The 14,915-nt window shown below is 33.1% G+C and overlaps 2 protein-coding genes across 3 annotated transcripts in view; one reads left to right on the forward strand and one right to left on the reverse strand.

Moving 5' to 3' along the window:
• LOC130633887 (uncharacterized) overlaps positions 1–14,915 on the reverse strand; it is a 59,587-nt gene that overhangs the window by 30,465 nt on the left and 14,207 nt on the right. The gene's annotated exons all lie outside the window — the stretch shown is intronic.
• Positions 1–14,915, forward strand: part of LOC130633755 (uncharacterized) — a 30,895-nt gene that overhangs the window by 14,086 nt on the left and 1,894 nt on the right. For both annotated transcript variants that reach the window (XM_057444573.1, XM_057444574.1), the window contains exons 12-31: positions 1,237–1,560; positions 1,829–2,080; positions 2,300–2,347; positions 2,650–2,913; positions 3,037–3,204; positions 3,429–3,638; positions 4,420–4,653; positions 4,984–5,142; positions 5,863–6,033; positions 6,630–6,800; positions 7,176–7,282; positions 8,242–8,306; positions 8,585–8,736; positions 9,205–9,501; positions 10,334–10,621; positions 11,760–12,047; positions 12,661–13,130; positions 13,501–13,610; positions 14,207–14,363; positions 14,572–14,638. In XM_057444573.1, the coding sequence (XP_057300556.1) occupies positions 1,237–1,560; positions 1,829–2,080; positions 2,300–2,347; positions 2,650–2,913; positions 3,037–3,204; positions 3,429–3,638; positions 4,420–4,653; positions 4,984–5,142; positions 5,863–6,033; positions 6,630–6,800; positions 7,176–7,282; positions 8,242–8,306; positions 8,585–8,736; positions 9,205–9,501; positions 10,334–10,621; positions 11,760–12,047; positions 12,661–13,130; positions 13,501–13,610; positions 14,207–14,363; positions 14,572–14,638 (4,002 nt within the window). The remainder of the gene's footprint in view (positions 1–1,236; positions 1,561–1,828; positions 2,081–2,299; positions 2,348–2,649; positions 2,914–3,036; positions 3,205–3,428; positions 3,639–4,419; positions 4,654–4,983; positions 5,143–5,862; positions 6,034–6,629; positions 6,801–7,175; positions 7,283–8,241; positions 8,307–8,584; positions 8,737–9,204; positions 9,502–10,333; positions 10,622–11,759; positions 12,048–12,660; positions 13,131–13,500; positions 13,611–14,206; positions 14,364–14,571; positions 14,639–14,915) is intronic.

Genomic DNA, 14,915 nt, shown 5'->3' on the forward strand with positions numbered 1-14,915 from the left:
GACCGTTCACGGGTTTATCAGTGAGATGTGATAGTGCTCACACATTCTGCCATTAAGTGGCGAATAGTTTTGCCGTAACAGGTAACAAAACTATGATTGTATAATTGATTGTATAACGTTTTTAAAGGCAAATGAAACATTAGAATCATTATTATTTTCATTTTTCCTAATGTTGAAGCTTTTAATTCATAAAATATAACATGCATAGCTAGATTACAAGCAAGATCATTCCAAACTTTGTGCCCTGGCCATTTAATTTTAACTTATGTACGATAGATATATTTCGCATGCAAAATATGTAACAAATTAAAACCTTTAACCGATTTCTTTTTACTGTTTTAGCATGTTTTTTGTTTACTGTTCTCCAGTTCTGGCAAATATTCACTATTTTTTAATTTGATACTCTTGTCGTGTGATCTTGTTTGTTGCAGGATCCCCATTGCTGACATAAGCGTGGCATCTACTGTAAATCCAATGTCGTATTAAGACGGGATTATATTTTTAATGCATGAAAATTCAACAAGTTTTAAAAGGTCACCGAATTTTGATGTATAAATAATATCAAAACAAGAATAGGTTTAACACAAATCTGTTCTGTATAATAAAAATGCAACTTTCACGAGTTTAGTTTCATATTCTAATATGTACAATCCTTTCTGCTGACGTCAACAATCATGTCATCATCAATGATTTTGTTGTTTTTTGACTTTGCACTATGCAGGTATGGTACAAATTTGATGAGCAATCTCACATGAGAGCATTATTAGGGTGGAAGGATTGTTTTTCAACCTGCCCCGAGACGGCAATTTTTACTAGAAAAACGGGACTAATAAAAATGTGGGAAGAATTAAGTAAATTCAATATTTGTTTATACATTATCTTAAATCTAATTTTGCGTTCACCTTAATTAAGTACGCGCCAATGAAAATGTCTTAACATAATATGTGTTGTTTAATTAAAATCTAGAATATTCAGAAGCTAGTAGCTATCCCTGCAGTACAAAATGTACTCTAGCTTATTTTCCATGCATGGTGTATCTACAAACAATCATGGGCACCTTATGTGCGGACGTTTAAAGAAAAATCATTTTTCAACTGTAATGTCCTCAAAAGGCGTTCTGGGGATTAGAGTGAAGTCCAGTTTTTTAGTATCTTGCAATGTTGGCAAGCTCAAGATGCACAAAGTTTAAATAGTAAAAGCAAACCTTAAAATAGTATTCATGCTCTATATTTTTAGATAACTGGCAAAGATACAACCAAATTGAGTATTTGATGACGGGGTCCCTTTTTTCCTTCAAAGAAGCATCTTCAACTTGTTTATCCAAGGGTGGTGTGCTATTGAATGAAACATTCCCATATTACGTTATCAAAAATAGTGAAATATGGATAGATTTAAAATATAATGGAAGTGTGTGGTTATTAGGCAGTAAAAATGCATCATTTTTTGAAGTTGCAGAACAATTTCCTGACCCACCTATTTCGAATTGTAGTAGTATCACAAGATGTGGAAAGAAACAAGTACCATGTGATACTAAGCTAAAAGTCTTGTGCCAACGACCTAGTAAGTTTATTCCATGACCAGTATTTAGTTTGATGGCTATGTAGTACCTTGAGAAAGTATGATTTAAACAGTTGGCACTTCATATAGAAGATATATTCAATCAATCTAGCCATGACTTTTAAAGTGAAAGTAAAACCTTTTCTTTGTAACAATCAAGGCGAAATGAAAACCAAGGAAAGCGATTTCTTTATTGGTTTTAAATTACGTTTCTAAATTAATGTAACAAGTGACTGATTGTTGTTTTATGAAGTTTTGCTCTGTTTTTCAGTTCCAACAACAACCACTACGGAATCAACAACAACAACAACCACTAAGGAATCAACAACCTCTTATGAATCAACAACCACAAAGGAATTAACAACCACAAAGGAATCAACAACCTCTAATGAATCAACAACCACTAAGGAATTAACAACCACTAGGAAACCAATAACAACACCAATAACCACAGAATCCACGACAACATCTTCTGCTACAACATTCTTTTTTTCAACAAATAATTCAATGTTAGCAACAAATGGTAAGCAACTTTGGAATCCTTACCCAAAAAAATTAAAAAAAGGTTCTCCTGTTATAGTTTCTAGAATGACTTATTTATCTAACTGCACATTACTTTTCGATAATTTAAATTATAATAAAACAAGTGATAACTTTATTTAATGGTTTTTAACAGGTTTTTTAGTACAAGAGAAAAAAAAATGTCTTACTAACTCCTGTTGTGTTTTTTTTATTAATTTAGCAGAAGGCAGTACTGCACCAACATCTAGTTTTTTTCCCCTACCAAGAGGTAACAAGTTTGTTAAATTAAACATATTTTTAATATTGCTCATTCTAGAGACTTGAAACTCCATATATTATATGCATTGAATGTTTCATATCGGAACTTTATTATTAAGAATAAAGTACTTATTTTAACCCTATTCGGACCGGGTTTTTCAAACATATTATGACTGAAAAGGAGGGGTGGTGATCTGCATTTTTTTGTAGTCGTTACTGTTTGTGTTGACAGTACAGCATCAGTACAAGGCTCTTACTAACTTTGTTGTATTTTTTCTTTCTGTATTTTTATATTTTTTTCCTAAACGTTAGGTACATCATTTTCTAATCAATACATATCTATGGTAAAGGACAATATTAGCTACCACTGTGGTGTTAAAGCATATGCGAAAATGGAACCAATTAGTTGGGAATATGTTAACCTTCCTAGATTCTCATACAGTAACATAACCGGACACCTGCTAATGAATACTGAAGCTGGGGAAAAATTATGTTTAACCTTAAGTGGTGTATATGATTGGAAGAACGAAAACAAAATTTGGAATGTTATTAGCCTTGGATCTGAGATTGTAACAGGTAATTTTGCTTTTCTATTTGGAGTTATTAGTTATTAGTTATTATTGTTTTGCTTTGTTTTAATTTTGCATAAGAACTAAACCTTGAGAACTTTCTTACATCTCTCTATCATTTTCCTTTAAGGTTCTGCATCAACTGGTTCAGAATGCATGGTTTTGAACTACAGTTTTGCAACATTCAATGTGGAACTTGGAACTGAAAACATGAGAATGTGCTTTGTCTTTGATAACAAAAAATTGAAACTTGGGAAAAATTGTCTGTATTCTTTACACCTGTCAAGTAATCCCCCAGGTATCGAAAATCACATTAAAACAGCGGGGATAAATCACACATATTTTTTCGGTTTTTTCCTACAGGTTTGTGGAAATTGTCTTACTTGCAAAAAACCTTAAATAATACGTTCATGAGGGTTTTAGATTGAATTTCAAGTAACACTCGAAATTCTTTTTGATGAATATAAGAAGGATTAGAAGAGTGCCTCCATTTGAACTACTCTCCAAATTTATTTTTTCTAGCGCATTGGTCAAGGTGGTCTGATTGGCAACCTTGCGATGTTCTCTGTGGCAATGGTACACAGACCCGATTCAGACACTGTATAAATGAAGCTCAGGGTAGTTGTGTTGGTAAGAAGGATGCCATAAAAACTTGTAAAGGTTCAGGAGACTGCTCTGAACATTATATTCCATCAACAGGAAAAAGCTGTACAGAGTCATGCCTTTTAATAGGTGAGTGATGAATTAGGGAAAAATTGTTATGTAGAGATCTTTTCATTATGTGTCTTCTAGCACGCTTGATCTGGTTTCATTTCAAAGGCGCTAGTATCCTACCACTGTTTTATAGAGGTGGGCGTTCACTAATTTTTTTTCTATTGCTAATTGAATACGAAATTGTCACATAGTATCTCATCATCATCATCATCATCATCATCATCATCATCATCATCATCATCATCATCATCATTATCATCATCATCATCATCATCATCATCATCATCATCATCATCATCACCATCACCATCACCAACGCCATCACCATCACCAACGCCATCACATCACCAACGCCATCACCATCATCATCACCACCATCAGTGATACTGAAGCATGATAAGGAATGACTGTTTCCTTCCTTCTTTTATTTATTTATTTCATATCATTTCCCTAATTACCACCCATTTGAAAAAGGTATGTCTAAAGGAAGGCAAGAATCATATTAAAGAGGGTCATATATTTAAACAAGTTCTTGAGGGTTTATTTAAAGTAATAAGGTATATATATCAAAATACGATATGGGTTTGAAGCTAATACAATGTATGGTATCATCTGTGCCTTAAATGTTTTGTTATATGAGGCATGAAAGAAAACAAATATAATTAGTATTTGTTTTTCTACGAGAAATTTTCAAAACCAAAATGGATTTTTAGGTTTTCTTATTTTCTTGTAAGCATCAGTGAGAAACTGATAAAAAAAGTTAGGAATATTTTAACTCACTTTTGTATATTTGCTTTAGGAAAAAGATGTGACCACTTTCTGGTAACAGGTGAAAGCACTGTATTGTTTGAGAGTTTTGGATATCATTGTAGCAAGAATGTTTCTCAAAGAACATGGCAGAATATGTATGCACCTTTTTATGATCTCGATACCAAACAATGTGTTGGATATCAGAAGATGCCGAAAGAAATGGATTGTGATGCTGTGCCACCAAGTAAAAGATACCTACGATTATGCAAATGCATCGGAAGTGGTAAAAAATTATACACACGTTGTTTTTTTTTTTTTTATATATTAAAGTTCAGTAAATGTAAATGTCCTGAATTTTTCCTCTTGTTGTCTACCTTTCAAGTTTTAAGGTATGAGCGTCATCAATTTGGACTAATTTTTATATTTTTGAAGAAAAGCACAGGCAAAAAAAATCCCAATGGACACAAGTTACTTGGTGATTTTTTATTGATGTGAAAGCATGTAGTTATGTTTTGTGCAATTGTTTTGTGCGACCTGTCTCTTTATAGCATTTATTTTTTGGTTCAGGAGTTTCAAAAGTTATTGTCCAAAATTTACTCTACTATTTTTCCAGATAGTGTCGATACAACAACATGGTTACCTTGGAGTGAATGTTCACAGAGTTGTAATGGAGTTCGATCAAGAAAAAGATTTTGTGCCTTGACTTCCGAGAATCATTGTGCATCGAATAGGTTTGAAACAGAATCTTGCAATACTGACGTTTTATGTCCAGGTCAGTTCTTGTTTTTGTAAATAAACTGTAAACAAATTATTTGCAGTATTCTAAAATTAATTGGTTTCGAAATAATGTGATATGATTTCATGGGACATAAATATGTATACATGGAAATACAGGTTTAATTTTCTCTATATTTCATGAAGGCACAAGAAAACATTTTCATGGGGTAGTAACAATTTTATGTTAATTCTTCATTCTTTGAATGATACAGATATATATTTTTAATGGTTTTTTCCTCGTCAAATAATATTCGAGCTGTACTAATAAGCTGTAAAGTTTGGTTTTGATGTTATTATTATGCTTGTACAGGGAAATACTTTATTTATTGTAAATTTCGTGAATATAATGAACTAAAAATAAGGATTACAACAACTGACTCTTTATTTTAGACAGTTTACGGTAAATTTTAGGCATGTGTAAGAATTTGGTGAGGTTGACTCCCCTGAGGCTCTGACCATTAGGTTTTCAAATAATCCTGCATTTTTTGCAAACGAATAGGACAAGATAATTCCATGTGGCAATTTAAATAAATTGTATTTTTAATAATATAAATATATATATCTTTATCCAAAATAGGTTTTAATAAACAGAAAAAGATTGTAGCCACCTACAAAGTCGTTTCTCTACGATTTTAATCTTAAAAAATGATTTAAGAATTTAATACATATAATCATTGTTTTTATTTCATTTTAATTTGTTCTTTAAAACATTTAGTGCATGGTGGTTTCACACAGTGGACACAATGGTCCAACTGCTACGCATCCTGCGGTTTAGGACATCGAGTCAGGAATAGAAGTTGTACGCATCCGTCCCCAAAAGATGGCGGATTTACCTGTGCGGGTGCATATACTGAGCAACAATCTTGTGCTGCCCGAAAATGTCCAAGTAGGTATTTTCGTGATATGGTTTTTATGTAAAATAAATGTTAGTGAAACATCATGGTACAGGGTGTTAAATAACTTGCAAAAAAAGTGTTTTGTTAAAAAAAAAACTAAAAATTAAAGTGAAATGCCTGAAATCTTTGAAATTATTAAGGCTATTTTCCACAAAATAGCTTTAATCCTGCATAACGAAACAGAAAAGCTATTGAGCCTGCGTACTTAAATTGTTCACACCATGTTAGTGGAAAATTTTATTTTCCGTTCCTTTCCGTAGAAGGAAGTTCAACTATTTCTTTGCATTCTGGACGGAAAAGGCAGGCGGATCAGATTTTTTTATTTAGTGAGAATTTCCCAGTTTGTGTGCTTATTTTCTGTGTCACAATGTGCGCAATATGAAGTGAAAGTTACCAGCAGAAAATTTTCTTTTTTGTTCTGTACTTGTCTATTTAACACCGCGGAAACAGCCTTCGATGAGGTGAGATGAGGAATGGATAAATTTCAAAGAAAATTTCTTTAAATCTATTTCTTAGGTGTTTAATTAAGAATAACTCAATAATAAAATTATTAAAGTCATTTAACTTAATTATTGTCCCTTGTTAGTAAATGGAGAGTGGGGTAGTTGGTCTTCATATTCCGGTTGCACAAAACCTTGTAATAGTGGTGTGCGTGTTAAAAGAAGATACTGCACCAGTCCTGCACCAATGTATGGAGGAAAACCATGTCAAGGAGCATGGAATCATACTGTGCCTTGTAACCAAAGCCCGTGTCCTGGTATGTGTATACTTTTTGATATATCAACTAAACATTGTGTCATATTTCCAAGAAAATTATGTATTGATTCAAATGTTTCTGCAAACGCCTCCTTTCTTATTTGTTAAGGTGTTTCTTTTAAGTAGTCACTTATCTTTATGCAAACTGATTTTTAACTAAATGCATCTTTTGAATAAACGGCTATTTAGATAAAAGATTTTTGCACGCTCGGGTATATGAGAGAAACATTATAGCCTATGTTTCACCACGTAAAGGGCTCTTCTGCTAAATTAGCACAACGATGATGAAACTTTTATTTGCTTTTTGTCTAGTCATGTTATGTCCTGGTTTAATGGCTACAAACACCTCGATTATGAAATGAGTTTCTTCTTTTAGCAACCTATATTAACGTGACCTGCAAATTTGATTTGAAGTATACACCGGCATTAGGAGATAAACAAGGTTCGCAATGGCGCGATTTTGAGAATGCCATATTATCAGAGGTAGGAAGATATTTCTCCCATTGTTTCAACCTTCTTACTTGAAATAAAGGGTTTTTGGCCATTTTTCAAAATTCAAAATAACCCCGACCCTTTATGGAATACCAGAATTGTAAAAGGCTTGCAAGCATGAATATATATTGGTATAGTCATAATTAGTACTATTTATTCTAAACTAACCAAGTAGGTTAAGATGCATAGTCTATCTTTGACATCAGAAAGTAAAATTTAACAAGCTTGCATGAATATAACAAACGTGATTGTTAGTGCGTGCTGTTATTGCAACTTGAGCCTCAAAAAAATCAATAGTAGCATAGTTAAACGTACCATACCTAGACATACAATCTTGGTTAAAGTATTCGTAGAAAAAAAGTAGTGACTCTCGAACTTTAACTTACATTCCCGCATTTTAAACTTGTCAATGTTTAGAGCAGGTGAATTTTGAACTTTCCATAGTTCAATTGCCGATGTCAAATATCTTAGGTTGTTGGGTTAGTTTCAGACTTTTAAAATGCGCTAAATGGTAGTGACATCAACATGGTCACTTTTCCCTTGATTTTCCAAGCCTCTTTGGCTCCGACGTGAATTATTTCATAATGCAGGAATGCTATAATGTGCGATTAGCTGATTCTAACGGATCCCACTACGTCTAAATATGCAGGCTGTAGACAATTGACTATTTAATGATTTCGGCCATATTTATCGAACATTAAAAAACACATTTGTCTACAAACTTTAGTCAAAAGTTGCAGGTTGTGCTATATGCACTTTTTTATAGCCTGTTTTGCATTATAATATTCGTCTATTTTTTCTAGAAGTATTGTGCTCAGTCACTCTAAAAATGCCAATAATGTTCTTATGTTTTTCACATTTCAAGTAAGCAGCGTTATCGCACAAAAAGTAAGATAAAGTTGCATGTTATCTGTTTGTTACCTGTGTTGTGATCTCATTGTGTCTTGTAGACTAAATTCATGTACGAAGATACATTTGGTGATGTTGTATCTAGTATCAAACTTTCCGACGTTAGGTGTGTATATTTACTTTTTGGATTTATTTTGAAAATTTACCCAGGCCAATGAGATGACGTTAAGTAGTAGTTAAGAATATATCGGAAGGTATCGGATCTTGGGTACCGGCACCAGGGTATTTAGTCTCGGAAGTCGCCTGCGAAATAGAAATCCACTTTTAGCATTGATTATATATTTAATTATATATTATATAGTGACTTTCAATTTGTTGATTATTTTCTGTTTAGTTAAAAATGTCTGAGAAACGTTTTTGAGATTTTTTTACTGTTAATTTCAGGCGTGGAAGTATCCTAGCGTCTTTTTCAATCAATTTCCATCAATTCGATTCTTACCAACTTGTATATCTACAAGATAGTTTACAGAATGAAAAGGCGATTGGTAAGCTACCAATTGTGGATGGTAGTCCTTCTTCAATTCTCACTGATTCTGGTATGTGCCATGACACTCGCTAGCGGCTTTACTTGCAATACAATTTTATGGATAAATAGACAGATAAAAAATGCAATAACATTTTAAATGTTTTTCCGTGCATTATTTGTTGAACCTGCAATTTCATGAAATGAGTTAAATTAACAGTAATTATACATTCAAGATAAACGAAACAATTAATCTATATACACTCAAATCGTACATGTTTTTTGCTGCTTTGAGTATGCATTTATAATAATTGTTATGCTTATTTTAAGTGTATAACTGCTATTAATTTAATTTTTCAAAAAAATATCCTTATACGTTTTACCTTGAAAATGGATGGGTAGCCATCTGATAATTTGTAGATTTTGTTGTTGTTTTTACCCACGAAACCATTTAACTTACGTTGACCAATGTCCCTTAAATATTTTACCTCATCCATAACAACTGTTTTACATCCGTACAAAATATTTTTATTTATTTCAGTTCCAACTGGTCCACCATCCAACATACATGTTGTATCTACTTATCCAACATCTTTTAATGTATCGTGGAGTGAAGTTGATATAACATTACAAAATGGAAACATTCAGGGTTACCTGTTGTTTTATCGTGAAAAGTTTAAACCTTCGGACCCGTATGAAGTGTATGGCTCTGTTTTATATTGGGCTGAAATAACTGGATTAAAACCTGGTACAGTGTATGTCATCAGATTGTTGGCATTTACTGCTGCAGGTAATGGAGTGGCATCTAATCTGATGGGTGTTAAAACTTTAGAAGCAGGTATTGTAATTTAGTCTATTTTTAATGTTTGAAAAAACAGTCGGTTTTTAATTGAGTAGGTTTCATAAATGGAATAATAATTCTTCACCTTGGGCAATATCAAACTTAGGTTTGTATTGATTAAAATGCTGCAGAAACTCAAAATATAGTTCGATCATGGAAATGAAGGAAAGTTTACCCAGAAATCTAAATTCCTAATGTTAAATGTGTATAAAAGCTTGATGTATTACAAGCACACAGGACAAAGTAATTACTTTGATTATTTTTGATAATTTTACATCATTATGACAATATCTGTAAAATTTAAATTGCAGTATGGATTTTTGTAATGGTTTAATCGCTTTAACAAACCTAATTGAAATCTACCTACCTGTACTACATGAGTTTTTGTTTCGTTTTTAAGACACCCAGAGTCACTTGAAACAGGAGTGAAAACATCTTTGGGCTCTCGAAAGAAAAGTAAACTCGATTTTGCAAAATTGTCTTGAGATTAAACTGTTATTAACTTTTTATTTATTTTTTTAAATTAATTATACCACACATTGTTGAAAAAGTTGAACACGCCACGTCATAATTTTAAAAAATTTAAGTTGCTCGGATCACCGTCTTCAAATGATCTACACAGTTAATTTTAAAATTTTTCTCTCCCTTGGACAACTATGGTAGCCCTTAGGTAGACAATATATCATGTATCACTCCCATTCCGCCAAAAAACGATTTTGATTCCTTCAAGTCAGCATACGAAACAATAGGAAATTTATTTTAAGAAACTTATAGGAACTTCCTAATCTGTTTTTTAATCATTTAATAAATCAATTTATTCTCTGTTCAGCCCCATCTGCACCACCGACATCTTTGACTGGTTTTGCAATTGATGCAACATCAATATATGTGCAATGGTCTGGTGTTGATATGGATGATATGAATGGCGATCCACTTGGATACAATGTGTATTTTAATGATGGATACAACACTAACAAGGCAATTTCACCTTTCTCTCCACCGCACATTATATTAAATGGCTTACATCCAGTCACTACATATGTTATTGATGTGTGTGCTTTTAATGCAGTTGGAGAAGGACCATGTGAAGCAACTGGAGTCACATCGAAATTGTCAGGTAAGAAAAATACTTGATGAATGTTCGACGATTCTCCTTCCACGAACCAGGTGAAGATTTTACTTTTTCTTCTTCGATTTTTATAAAACTTGTAATTACAAAAAACAGATTTCCATATAGTGAAGTGGAAACCTTGCACCGGTTTCACTGCTGTTTTTTTGACGGAAGTTAAAAGCCATAAAAATTGAGTTTTACTTCGGTTAGAATGATAAAAAATGAAACATTTTTAATCACGCAAACCGGTTTAGGTTCACTCCAGGTCTCATGCAGACATTTCTCAGTAATATAGCGTGTGTCTTCTGGATCTTAAAAACCTTGACTTTCAGAGTCAAGGTTTTTAAGATCAAGATCAGGTTTTTAAGTAAGTTTCCTAAACCTGGGTCACCAAATCCGTTTCGGAATGGACGGGTTGATGACGTCAAACCTTAATATCTCCGCAACCGTTTGTAAAAAGTACATAATCCTCTACATTTTCTTGATCATCGTTTAAAGGTCTATACGATGAAGGTAACAGGGATATAAATTTCTGAAAATTTTTTTCGCGTTTTACCGGGCCATTGCTGACGTCAGCAAAATTTTTAAACCCTTATATGTCCTTAGTCGTTCGTAGAAAAGATATGATCCTATACATTATTTTGATCAGCGTTTCAACTTCTACACGTTACAGGCAACGAATAAACTAAATTTCTCCAATTTTTTTTTGGATTTCCAATGCTGACTTCAGCAAGACGTCTTAAACAACCAACTTTTTCAATGTCCTATTGCCTAAGTGGATTTTTCCACGGGTCTTTATAAACTAGTTATTACTATTATTACTATCATTATGCAGGATAGCTTCTTCAGTTCCTATTGGTACCACTATCAACGAGGTTCCTGCGAAGGGGGTCTTAGTGCATTTAAAGCTCCATTTTGAGCTACGAAAGTCGTGGAAGCACAGCAATCGCTCAACTAGACAACCGCCTAAGATATCAATCCTATTCTCAGATATACTAGACAAAAATGTTTTATTTGATTGTGCTTCAAAACCTTTAATTTATATTTATAATTAAAAATCACTTAGAAAGTGACAAAAAAGCTTAAATACATTAAAATCTTTTTTTAAAAATGGCAAAACATTAATGGTAAAACTTTCTTTTAGCTCCAAGGATTCCTCCAGGCAACCTATTCGTCTACTTTAAACTTCACGATAGTTTAGCTGTCAAATGGGATCATATAAGCTCAGAAGTAATTGACGCTTATAGAATTCAATACTATATGATAGAAAGAGGGAGGGTTGCTGTAGAGAAACCTGATATTAAAGAAGTAACATTGGTACCCTCATTTCAAACGTACAATTTGAAGTTTTTGTCACCAAATTCTAAATATGTGATTAAAGTTTATGGTGTGAATGGTGCGGGAGATGGTGTTCCTTCTCTTGTTATTGCAGGTGATTATTTTGTTTTTCGTTTTCTTTTTTTCACTCACACCTGTGGGTGAGAGTGTTTAAAATGCAACGAAAATTCGGCGGTGGTAACAACAAATTTAATTAGGGCGTCGTATAGACCAATATTCGCTGTATCCCCCTATACGGATTTTTTGATGGTTATTTTATTTTATTTTTTTAAGAAATATATTTGTCTGTTGCCTTAGTTTGAGTGTTAGAACCGCTGCGGTTACTTGTTATATGTGGATTGGAGATAACTGATTTAAAGCTAAGAATTTCAACGGTTAATTCAGAGTCGTGAATTTTAATTGTTAATTCTACAGGACTTGTCACATTAATGTGACAATATACTAAGCAACTACACAAATATTTTACGAATCTCAAATTTAAGCTATTTTTTATCCGTTTCCGAAAATTTTATGACGTAACTGGCCGAAATGTCTTGTCATTGGTCTGGGCAATGAACAATAACTTTAGAAATTACAAGGGGAGGGCGAATCAACGAACCCAACATTAAGGAGCCCCTAATTAGCCCAACAGGAATAGCTTCAAGGAAAGTGTTTCTTGAGCTTGTGGTTTAAATTTGTAATACAATAAAAAAAATTTCTTTCTATAGAAACTTGCAAATGTCCAGCTACTGTCCATAGTAACTTCTATGTCAATCCACCATACACACAGCGAAGTGACAAAAACCACCTAGATGGAGTGTTTTATAACATCCTTCCAGATATGATCAAAGCTGCTTGTGGCAAGTGCAACCATAGAATGTCCAAAGAAACAGTTGTTGATTTCATTTATAATGGAAAATTTGGTTTCTCTTTTAAACCTAATGGGGATCGTGTGACCGAGGATGTAGATGAATTTACTGATTTATCATTTCCCTTGTCAGTAAATCCTGCGAAAAACGATTCGCTGAATTCCAAGTATGTTCCACTGCTCTCCTACCCGGGTGCTGTTTTTATTATCAAGAACTTAGATGCATCAAGTCACGTAAAAAAGATGATTGGTGATGTGCTGGCCACGTGGCCAATATTTATGCTCAATTTTTTCTTCACTCTTATATCCGGCGCCTTGGTGTGGTTTCTGGTAAGTTTAAGGTTTTTTTATAGCTTTGTGTAATTTTAAAGGAATTTTAGGACTGAAGGTCGAATGTCGATTCTCTCGCAGCTGAATTCAAGTCATCTTGTGTAGCTTATTTCTGTTTATATGTACATACCCTGAAACAAATATACGCAGAAAGAAATTTAGATATAAATTGAAAACAAAAGGATTGTAAAAAGGTAGTTTTTTAAGGTGTCAAAGATGACTGATCAACTGCCCAACTTAGTTCACCTTCAAGATTTCCTTTGCGGAATAACGTAAACCTAATATTCTTTTTGGAGCATTGAAATGTTAAATTTTTTAAGAGGCGATAATCTTTGAACTCTGTTCTTAACACTTTTCCGCGTATTTCTAGGAAATATATTTCATTCAAAAACCAGAAGCCACCTTTTCACCATCTTTAAAAAATTTGATTGGCTTACGCCAAGGGTGGTACTGGGCGTACATTACACAGACAACTTTAGGGTGAGTGAGTGTTTATTGACAAAATTGAAGAACTAAAAACTTTTAAACCAAAAATAGTTTTCTATTCTTTAGATTCTAGCATATTTAACTTCTGATTTTTGGGGATCACCTCTCCATAGTTGTAATTTTAGGGATTACTTTCCACAGCTTCTAATTTTTTCGGGATTATCCTATCTTAGTTCCGTTTTTCTTGGATTACCTCTACTGATTTTTGGTAATAATTTCTATAGCTTTCGATCTATAGGAAAACTACCCATTTTAGGTTTCGATTGTCGTGGATCAACATTTTTCCCTTTTGATTGGACAAGTATTAGTGATTGTAAATAATCAATTTTTCCATTAGAATTTTCGATGCACAATGACGTCATCAAAACTTTAAAAAATACTAAAAAAGATCCCTTTTTTGCTGAACTTAAAATGGTATAAAGTTCCAAACAAAACCAACTGGCTCCCCTCCTTCCTGGACGAATAATTAAAAAATATCAATGGAGTTCAGCTTGCTTAACGTTTATCTTTTAAGATTTGAGATGATATATATTGCAATATTTGAAGTCGAATAGTTCTCAAAATTAATTTTTTTTAATCATCATTTCTAGGTACGGTGATTTTGTACCAATAGGAAAAGCGTCACGATGTTTTGCTGTTATTTGGATTTTCACGAGTTTGGTGATGTCATCTTTACTCCTTGGAGCGTTGACGACGGCATTTACCGCCGTTCAGACGACAAAAACAAAATCGATGTACGGCGTGAAGGTATGACGAGAAAAGTGGAAAAACAAGGACTTATGTTTACAACAACTTTGTATTTAACCACGTGACTTATGTTTACAACAACTTTGTATTTAACTACGTGACTTATGTTTACAAAATTTCGTATTTAACCACGTGACTTTTACAACAATTTTGTAATTAACCACGTGACTTTATTTTTAAACTTCATCTTTTGTATTTACGTTTTTAGGTAGCTGCACTCTCTGGCTCTTTTGAAGAGCGGCTGGCAATATTAAAAAATGGTCAAATTGATAAAGGTAAGAATTGGTTTAGAATTAATTTTTTTTTCAAGAGATTGAAAGTCTTTAACCTTGTTTTATTTAAGTACTAATTCCCGTTAAACATTGTGTAAAAATGTGAGGGTGTTGTGAGGGTGGGTGTTGTGAGGGTGGGTGTTGTGAGGGTGGGTGAATAGTTACAGGTGGTCTAATCAAAATTAATTAATGTTTGATTTGCTATGAAATAACAGAACATCAAGTTAATACATTTATTCGCTTCACCATTCACGATAAGACGCTGAAGATAAATCTCCTT

The sequence above is a fragment of the Hydractinia symbiolongicarpus genome, chromosome 1 (genome assembly GCF_029227915.1).
Source record: "Hydractinia symbiolongicarpus strain clone_291-10 chromosome 1, HSymV2.1, whole genome shotgun sequence".
Taxonomy (NCBI): Eukaryota; Metazoa; Cnidaria; class Hydrozoa; order Anthoathecata; family Hydractiniidae; genus Hydractinia; species Hydractinia symbiolongicarpus.